The sequence below is a fragment of the Lepidochelys olivacea genome (genome assembly GCF_965140295.1).
Source record: "Lepidochelys olivacea isolate rLepOli2 genome assembly, chromosome: 19".
Taxonomy (NCBI): domain Eukaryota; kingdom Metazoa; phylum Chordata; order Testudines; family Cheloniidae; genus Lepidochelys; species Lepidochelys olivacea.
This window is the reverse complement of record NC_140429.1, coordinates 4,141,654-4,151,300: the sequence shown is the minus strand read 5'-3', so window position 1 is coordinate 4,151,300 and position 9,647 is coordinate 4,141,654. Positions and strand designations below refer to the sequence as shown.

The 9,647-nt window shown below is 54.5% G+C and overlaps 1 protein-coding gene across 1 annotated transcript; it reads left to right on the top strand.

Annotated features, from left to right (window-relative positions):
- The first annotated feature begins 1,666 nt into the window (after positions 1-1,666).
- GJA4 (gap junction protein alpha 4) lies at positions 1,667-7,979 on the top strand. The gene is made up of 2 exons (XM_084652533.1): positions 1,667-1,804; positions 4,675-7,979. Exon 2 carries the CDS (start codon positions 4,693-4,695, stop codon positions 5,695-5,697), a length of 1,005 nt encoding a protein of 334 aa, XP_084508659.1. The 5' UTR covers positions 1,667-1,804; positions 4,675-4,692; the 3' UTR covers positions 5,698-7,979.
- Positions 7,980-9,647: the final 1,668 nt, after the last annotated feature.

Here is a 9,647-nt window from a genome sequence, read left to right as displayed (position 1 = left end):
GCTGCCCCCAGAATTAGGGCTTGTGCCAATACAATTGTATGGGGGGGGGGGAAATCACCCCCCTAAACCAACACGTTGCTCTGGTACAAAATGTGTGTGCAGGGCAGGTTATAGCCAGAGATCGAGATTATGGGTTTGGCTGTGCCTCGCCTCACAGCGCGTGCAGGGTGCTGTCATGTACCCTTGTGCAAAGAGAGTGAAACGTGGGTGTGGAATGCTGCCCTACAAGGGGTGCATGTGTGTGTGTGTACACGTGTGTGCGTGAGAGAGATTCGGAGTGCGGCAGAGAGAACAGCCCTGTCTAGATTAGGGAAATCCTACGGCTCGTTCTAAAAGGAGTTACCAACCCAGATTTAATTAACCTGTTTTTAAACCCCAGGGCTCCTAGTGTGGTCAGGGCTTTACCACCTGTGGTCATGGTCAGCCTCTAACCCTGGGAGTCAGAACCCTCTAACCCTGGTCCTCAGCCTTTACTAGCCACCTCTGGGCCAGTTCCCCTGCAATAATCAACCTCGTGCCCCCTTGCCATGGAACCTGCAAGTGCCCCCCTCCCTTTTGGCTGCAGCCACCCCTCCATCCCCTCTGCCTGCAGCTCTCAACTCGCTCAGCCCTTCCCTGGGAGCCAGTCACCTCCTCCCTCACCTCCCTGAGCGTGTGATTGAGTCTGCACCCCTCACTGCCATCACACAGCCCTCAGCCAGGTGACTAGTCCCTGCCGAAACCCATGGGGCTTCCCAGGTAAGTGCTGCTCAGTGCGAGCGAGGGTGGAAGGATCAGGCCCTTTATGGTGGATCAGGCCCAGCTGGGAGCAGTCTGACCTGCTTCTGAACTCAGAGCGTCCCAAACCCTTGCATATGTCACCAGCCCCAGCAGCAGCCCAGAGAGAGCTGTTCAACTTCACGCCCCTGCTAGCTGCAAGCTCAACCCCCCAAGCAGAGTCCCATGTGAGCTCTGGGCCAGGGCCTTACCCCTTAGGACAAGGGGGAGCTAGACGAGGGGGGAAGGACCCTTGGCAAAGCATCTGAGCGGGGCACTTCCTAGGCTCCCGGCTCCCATAGCCCCCAGCCTAAGTCACTTGTGCACCGGCGCATTGGTTCAAATGCCAGAGGTCTTCCCTGGCTTCAGGGGAAGACGGCCCCGAAAACAGAGCTTAATCAGGGGCGATGCCCCCACAGAGGCCTGGTTGTCACCAGACTCTCATAGCTCAGGTCCCTGGCCCGGGATCTTCCCAGCAGCCCTTCACCGTGTTAGTTTTGGCTCCACGGGGGAGGCCCTGCCCTGGCCTGATAGGAGTATTATTTCAGCCCTGTCTGGCTTGTTTTCCTCCATTTCCTATTTCCAGGCTGCCCTGGCCCCGTCTGCGACTCCCTGTGAAAGAGGAGGGAGCCCAGCAGGGCCACTCTCCCCCGGTCCCCGCAGCCGCTTCCCCCCGCCCGCCGTTCTGCTCTTCCCCCAGTATTGCGCTGATTTCACATTGAATCCGCGGCCAGGAAAAGAATAAAGTCCCCCCGCACACCTGCCAAAGCAGCTGCCCCTTTAAAGGAGGGCTCTGCAGCCAAACTATTAACTTTACCAACCCCCAGTTTCCTGCAGCTCCTCCCCCCGCCCCCCTGTGTAACTCTATCCAGGGTCAGTTTCCTCCTTCTCTCTAACAGTCTCAGGGATTTGGTGGGAGCAACAGCCTCCTGCATAAAGAGCCACAGGTTGTAACCCCCTTGCCCCACCTGGGGCAGAGCATTTGATTCCCAGCCTGTGGGCCAGCAGGGAGCCTGGGCCTGAAGTCACCCAGTTGTGCCTGGCTTCGGTGAGTAAACACCAGACTCCAGCTGGCTGCTGGGTCCCTCTGCCAAGCAGCCCCTCTGCTCTGGGGCATGGCTGGGCTGGCCAAGGTGCTGGGACTGGGGACAGGGGCTCAGCCCAGATGCTGCAAACCAGAGGGTTGCTGCAGGGAAGGGGATGGGGGAATGCAAAGGGGGTCTGTGTCCTAGCCCCCTGCATGCACCTTTGAGCTCAGGTGATGCATGCCTTAGCCCTTAGCTTCGCACCAGGCTGCCTCAGTTTAACCCTTTCATGACTGCATCTGGCCCCATCAACCCATCTCCATTGTGAGTCCTTGCTTTAAAGAGCCAACAGACCCCTTAATTGGTTAATTGATAGGTGTTCCTTACAAATGAGCTTTCTAGGCTAGGGGCATGGTGCTGCAGGAGCCCCTGTCCCGTGCGGGTGGCTACTGTGCTTAGCTCTGAAGTGCCCTTGGAAAGTGAGTGAGACCCTGGGAAGGAATTGAGTGAGTGAATCTCCCCTTCGGGCAGTTAATTGGGGCTGAAATGCCTTGTCTCTCTATTGCTGCCTTGACTTTCCTGGGTGATTAACATCAGAGTCTGTTTCTGCTGAGTTGGGCTCTGAGTAACTAAACTCTGCACCCCAAAGGGTAAGAAAGCGGTAAAGTGTGTGTGTGGGGGGGGGGTCTCTGCTTTGTCTGCTGCTGTGACCCTGGGGAGAAGGATAGCGCACCTGGAGCTTTCAAATCGTGCTCTTCTTCTCCCCCCCCCCCCCACTTTCTCGCCCAGACAGGGGTGCTGCCTGGAAGGCTGGGCTCCTGTCCAAGAGGGCTGCTTAAGCCCCAGTGCTTTTGTGTCTCTAACGAGCTCCTCAGTAAGGCTGTCAGAAGGGGGGCACACAGCAGTGACACAGCTGTCTATGCCCAGCCTCCAGCTCATCTGCAGGGGAGGCTTCTAAAGAGAAGGGGGACTGGTCCATCTCTAACCTCTTACACCCAGATGTGGGCTGCTGCCCTATGCCCTTGCTCAGGGACAGATGACCCACTGGGCACCTGGATGCCTTGGCACAAACCTGCCCTGTGGCACCAACCCAGCTCTTACAAGAAGCCAAGGGACCGCTAAAGTCTATGTCCTGCCTCAGTGGCTTCTCGGCTGGACACCCTTTGGCTGGAGCTGTTGCCAAGGGCTGGTGGGAGAAAGGCTGTGCTAAGCCCCTAAATTCCAGGGGCACCCATGCTTCGCAGTGCTAAGAGGGCAGTGCTGGTGGCTGGCCAGGAAGGTGAGGGCTGCCCTTAACTGGCCCTGCACCTTTAACTAAAAACAGCCTGCTCCCAGCTGTAAGGTGCTGCTTTCTGATGGACCCTTGTTACAGCTGCACTTGTCTATTCATCTAATCAGGCTTATCAGCACCCTGCAATCACCAGGTGAGAGGGGGTGTCCCATCCCCCCCCCTTGCTTCAGTGGCTAATGCTATCTAGCTAGTGTAGCTTTCTCTGCCGGATATTTGTGGTCTCCCAGTGTGGGGGCTTGAGTCTCTGGAAGGCTGACACAGTTCAATCTCTGAGGGGGGAAAAAAAAATTGGGAATTGTGCCTGCTTTGAGCAGGGGGTTGGACCAGATGATCTCCTGAGGTCCCTTCCAACTCTGATATTCTATGATTCTATGATCTTGCTGCAGCCCTAGTATTTTGGCAGAGATGGTAGCTGCTTACATCCCCAGTGATCAGCTTTAAGGTCCCATAACTAGCCCAGGGCTCCCAGGAGGGAGTAGCCCTCCCTATGCTCTGATGGCATGGCTAAGCCAGCATAACAAACTCCTGCCCGGGCTTCAGCTGGGAACAAAATGTCTTGTGCTCCACTGAGGCCTGACTAGAGTTGCCAGGCGTCCGGTTTGTGACCGGAATGCCTGGTCGAAAAGGGACCCTGGTGGCTCTGGTGGGCAGGGCTAAGGCAGGCTCCCTGCCTGCCCCAGCTCCGTGCGGTGCCCGGAAGCGGCCACCAGCACCTCGTGGCCCCGGGACGCATGGGCGGCCAGGGAGGCTCCACGCGCTGCCCCCACCCCGAGTGCTGGCTCCGCAGCTCCCTTTGGCCAGGAACCCCAACCAGTGGGAGCTGCGGTTTGAGGGCAGTGCATGGAGCTTCCCTGGCTGCCCATGCGCCTAGGGGCTGCCACGACGTGGCTTCTGGGAGCTGCAGTAAGCACAGCTGGGACCCTGACCCCCCTCCTGCACCCCTGCCCCACCCAGAGTCCTCTCCCGCATCCAAACTCCCTCCCAGAGCCTGCATGCCCCAATCCCAGCCCAGAGCCCCCTCTTGCACCCCAAACCCTTCATCCCCGGCCCCACCCTAGAGCCTGCACCCCCAGCTGGAGCCCACACCCGCCTCCTGCACCCCAACTCCCTGCCCCAGCCTGGTGAATGGAGGGAGGGGGGATAGAGCAAGGAGGGGTAGGGCCTCGGGGAAGGGGTGTTTGGTTTCGTGCGATTAGAAAGCTGGCAACCCTAAGCCCAACCTCACCAGCCAGTTAGCACCTAACACGAGCTGCCCATCTGAGTCCTTCCTCTCCTGCAGAGCTACCTGGTCCTCAAAGCGATAGCACACGCAGCGTTAAACGTAGCTCCGTAGAACCCAAGAACTGCATGCGGAGCTGGCTAAAACCCAGCGTCCCGGCTCAGGCTGGGGGTGGGCAGGCTGTGGTGTCCCTCTGGCCCTTGTCTGGGTTCCTAGTCGAACGGCGCACTAGCCATGGAGCAGAGTGGTGGGGAGTGCTGCCAGGCCATGTGGCAATCTGGGAAGCCCTGTGTGTCTCCTACCTCTGGCTTTCACGGAAACAAGGGCTGAAAGGTCAAACTGTCAGGTTGACTTAACTCTTGTTCTCTCTCTGCCATCAATAGCACAAGACCCCCTAGAAGATGGGGGACTGGGGCTTCCTGGAGAAGCTGCTGGACCAGGTCCAGGAGCACTCAACAGTGATTGGGAAGATCTGGCTGACCGTGCTGTTCATCTTCAGGATCCTTATCCTGGGCCTGGCTGGGGAATCAGTATGGGGGGACGAGCAGTCGGATTTCCTGTGCAACACCAAGCAGCCGGGCTGTGTCAATGTGTGCTACGACAAGGCCTTCCCCATCTCCCACATCCGCTACTGGGTGCTGCAGTTCCTCTTCGTCAGCACCCCCACCCTGGTCTACCTGGGCCACGTCATCTACCTCTCAGGGCGGGAGGAGAAGCTAAAGCAGCGGGAGAGCGAGCTCCGGGCGGCGCAGATCAAAGACTTGAAGGTGGAGCAGGCTCTGGTGGTGGTGCAGAAGAAGATGTCCAAGATCTGCGTGGCGGAGGACGGCCACATCAAGATCCGTGGCTCCCTGATGTGGACCTATGTCATCAGCGTGATCTGCAAGAGCATCTTCGAGGCCGGCTTCCTCTTAGGCCAGTGGTACCTGTATGGTTTCTTCATGCCACCCATCTTCGTGTGTGAGAGGGCCCCCTGCCCCCACAAGGTGGACTGCTTTGTCTCCCGCCCCACTGAGAAGACTATCTTCATCATCTTCATGATGGTGGTGGGCATGATCTCCCTGGGCCTCAACCTCCTGGAACTCTTCCACCTCTGCTGCAAGAACCTGCTCAGCAGTGTGAGGAAGGCCTCCTCCTCTCCCAGCCCAGCTGTGGACATAGACTCCTTCCCAGACAGCAAGCAATGCCATTACCTCCCCCTGAGCGAGAGCCACTCCCCTCCCTACCTGGCCTACAACAAGCTGTCGAGCGAGCAGAACTGGGCCAACTTCAACACCGAGGAGAACCTGGCTCTGCGCAGTGGCAACAAGCCCTCCCCTGAGTCCTACGCCCCAGGAGCCCAGCCCCTGCAGGAGAGGCAGGCCAGCCGGCCTGGCAGCTCTGCTTCCAAGAAACAGTACGTCTAGGAGAGCACTGAAACCAAGCTGCTGTGTCTCGGGGGTATCCTTTGGCCATTGAACGAGGGGACACTCTGGTTCTTGGGCATCTTGGCCATAGGACCTGTTTGCTATAGAGGCTTTAAAAACAAAACCAAACCCAAAAGCTCCTGTTGGCGACCCACTTTGGTTAACTAGCAGGCACCTCCTGCTCTCCACTGTTCATTGTGTGTCTGTGTATTTAAAGTGTGGGTGCCGTAGATGTGCTTTCAGGTATGTGCACCTCTCTGCAGACTGGTCTTGCCATAGGACGTGCACGTGGCTCAATTGCATGTTGCATTGTAGCCAGCTGGCTGAAGTTTACAGGGTGTGAGGACCCTTCCTACCATTCTGCTGGCAAAACGTACCTCAGGCTCCCTTGGGGAGGGTTATTCTCTGGTGCCTTTGTCTGTACAAAAGACCCTAAGTAACCGATGTCATGTGATACCAATACATTCGCCTTTCTCCAGCTGCAGTCCCGGGAGAGCTGTTGCTTTCTTTTTTTAAACTGTGTAGACATGGAAACCAAACAAAATCCCTTCTTCAGCTACAGAAGCATCTTCAGTGGAAAGCTGCCTGGGATATTATGCAGCTTGCGTTCAAATCCAAGGTGCTTTGCCTTGGGGTGGACCAGCGACTGCGTCTTTGGGGCAATATGTGGGGAAATATCCTTACTATAACTAGGGGAGATTTCCCTTTCCTGCTCAATGGTTTCCATCAGCTCTGATCAGAGCTGTGCTTTGTAACCTAAACTCTAAATCTCTCTAGCCAAGACCTTTAATTCCGAACCGGTGGAGTTAATCTGGCTCAGCCTAGGTCAACAATTTGTCCTTCTAAAGGAGGCAGTGGGGGAAGCCTATTTGCCTCTGAGATCTTAGCAGCTGCAAGCATTTGGCACCAGCCTAGAAATTCCATTGGGCAGCTTGCTGTAAGAATTAATGTGGGGTTGGGGGCACTGGAGTGCCAATCAAAGCAGCTGGTCCTGCTCATAAACCAAACATCTCTTCTTCTGGGTCACCTGACAAAATAATCCCGACATCTAGATCTTGCCACACCAAGTTGAATGACTCAGTAGCTTATCCGTCCAAGCTGAGGTGCCTGCCCAGGGTGAGGAAACTCTGATGCACTAAGGAAAGGACGTATCACAGGACTTAACGCCTACTCCCCTGAGTTCTGTTGCCCCAGAGCAAAGTTATAAGCACTGTTCCCCATGTATGTTCAGAGTAACTTGCTGTCCATGTATTTATAGGTGTAAGGGATCCCCATGGGTAGCTCCAGTAACAGCCCTGGTCCTCTGCTCCAGGTGGCCTCATTTCTGAGGCACAGATTTCCATTGGTTAATTTTTATTTTTATTTTTAACCTGCTGGTCTGACTTTAAAACGACTGCAGCTTCAAAGCCCAGTATTTGCCACTGGCTCTGTTAAGCTGTCAGTTGGCTCGTGCTAAGTGCGAGTGTTCGCTTCCCAGCTGCTTTACAGGGATCCCACTGTGTGCTCAATTCTCCTGGGAATGAGGGCCTTCACGTGTGGAGTGTGAGCACAGGGCCTCTGCCGGAATGGGGCTGCCCACAGATTCAGCCAGGGTGGAGGGGAGCCTGGCTGTTGTAAGTGAATTGCCCCATTCAGAGACCTAGAACCACTGACGGGGGGCAGGGGTTTAAGGCTGATCACGCTCTTCCTAGGTTCCCTTGCCTCGGGCTCCCCGATAGGGACTGATTGCACCAGTCAACAGAACGGGCAACTCCTGGCCAGCAGAGATCTGATGCTGGAGTAGCTGTGGGGGTGGCGGGGGTTGAGGTATGGAGCTGCCTGGCAGAGTATTCATGCGCACTGTTTAGGCTGTTGATTATTTCACTTTAATGAGCACCCAAGTCACCCCCAAAACATCTTAATTTTAAAAAGGGGTAAGAAAAAAAATCCAGTAACTTTGTTTGTTTGCACCAATGTCCTCTCCTGCTGGGGTGTGACATGCTGGGAGGGTGGTGGGCGAAGGGAAACCTGCTGTCCCTCCTCAAGAGAGCAGGCTCCAGTGAATTGTGCCTGAATAATCCCAAAGCTGTGAAACCAAAAGGGTCTAGCCTTATGTCCTTCTGACTGTTTGTTCCATTTTTAATGTAAGCCAAACCACCACAGATGCCTGCTCAGTCTGTATTCTTATCTCACCAAAGTGCACACGCTCCAGGCTGAGAGAGGAGCAGATGGAAGTTGGTCTTCAGCTCTTTCTGGCAGACTTAATGTTACATTTTTGTCAAATAAAACTTTGACATAAACTACCTCCTGCCGTGTCTGTGTGGTGCTTTCTCACAGATCTAGTGTAACGCGTCTAGTCCGGTGGTTCTCAGTCTAATGCTCCCAGCTTTTTACTGTGAAATGCTGGGTTACTTGGCTTGCCTTCTTTGTCACTATCAGCGGCGCACTTCAAATGAAGTTTTTGCCTGACGCTATAAATTAACCTGGGGTCTAGTAAATGTGGCGATCTCATCATGCACGACTTGGGCTGAAATGGTCTTGTTTGAACTTCAACTCCAGGTGCTGACCAGACATATGAAGAATGGGAATGACCTCAATTCCCTCCATACGGGTGTACCCCAGCTATAGCTCCCTGCCTTAACCCCCCGTATCATGGCTCAGCAGCCTTTCTTCAGCCCTTCCTCACAAGCAGCCTCCCTATGTAGCCCTTAGTCACAGTGAAATCAATCTGCCAGTGATAAAGTTAAGGGGGGCGGGGTTTCACATGCCGTAAAAACTGAGGGCGTGGTAACTAATGAAGAGGACAGATCACTGATTCAGTGCTAGCTGGATGGCTTGGTAAACTGAGCCCTGTGTGTTAATAGGGCTAAATGTATACATCTAAGAACAAAGGAGGCCCTACTCCTAGTGTGGGGATCTCTAGCCTGGGAAGCAGGGAACTGAAAAAGATTTGGGGGGGTTGTGGTGGCCGATCAGCTGAACATGAGCTCCCAGTGTGACTCTGTGGCCTAAGGCAATCCTGGGACCTATAAGCAGAGGTATCTCAAGGAGCAGTAGAGAGGTTATTTCCTCTCTATTTTTGGCAGTGATGTGGCCCCTGCTGGAGTGCTGTGTGGAGAACTGGTCCCCACCATTCAAGAAGGATGTTGATGGATTGGAGAGGGTTCAGAGAAGTGCCATGGGAATGATTGAAGGATTCGAAACCCTGCCTTAGTGACTGAGTTCTTTGAGTCTGTTTCGCTTAACCAAGAGAAGGTTAAGGGGTGACTTGGTTACAGTACCTACATGGGGAGAAAAAAATTGGATCATGGTATGCTTTTCTCTGCTAGATTGAAGAACCCATTCTCCAATGTGTGAAACGAGAGCTAGACACATTCAGACTGGCAAGGTGTACATTTTTAACACTGAGAGTAATTAACCACAGGCCCAACTCACCCAGGGTGGGGGGGATTCCCTGTCCCTGACCGTTTTAAAATCGAGGCTGGATGTTTTTCTAAGAGGTCTGCTCTGGGAGTTATTGGGGGGGGGGTGTTCTCAGGCATCTGCAATACAGGGCGTCAGACGAGATGATCACAATAGTCCCTTCTGGCTTTGGGGTCTATGAATCTTAGAGTGACTATATTCCTGGCTTCACACAGCCTGTGCCGGGGAGGAACTCTGACTAATAGTTCAGACTCTTGAGTGGAGACTGTCCTAGGGCTGTTTCGCAGGGGACTGGCCTGGGGGGTAGGCCAGCCTTACCATCCTTGCCTCTCTTGTATTGTTCGTGTGCTCTCCAAGGTACAGTGGTGAAGTGGAATTCAGGCCGTGGACTCACCCGTTCTCACATAATAGGTGGAAATGGGCTCTAGATAAGCTAAAACTCCTATATTGTTTTCTGCTTCTATAACCACAGGGCTTAAAATACACCAGATCAGGCCATTCTCTCTGGCAAACTGCTGTGTAAAAAGGGTTTCAAAAATAACTCTGAA

What these genes read in the sequence shown, in the direction of transcription:
- GJA4 (XM_084652533.1), top strand. Translation starts at nt 4,693, where the DNA reads ATGGGGGACTGGGGCTTCCTGGAGAAGCTGCTGGACCAGGTCCAGGAG.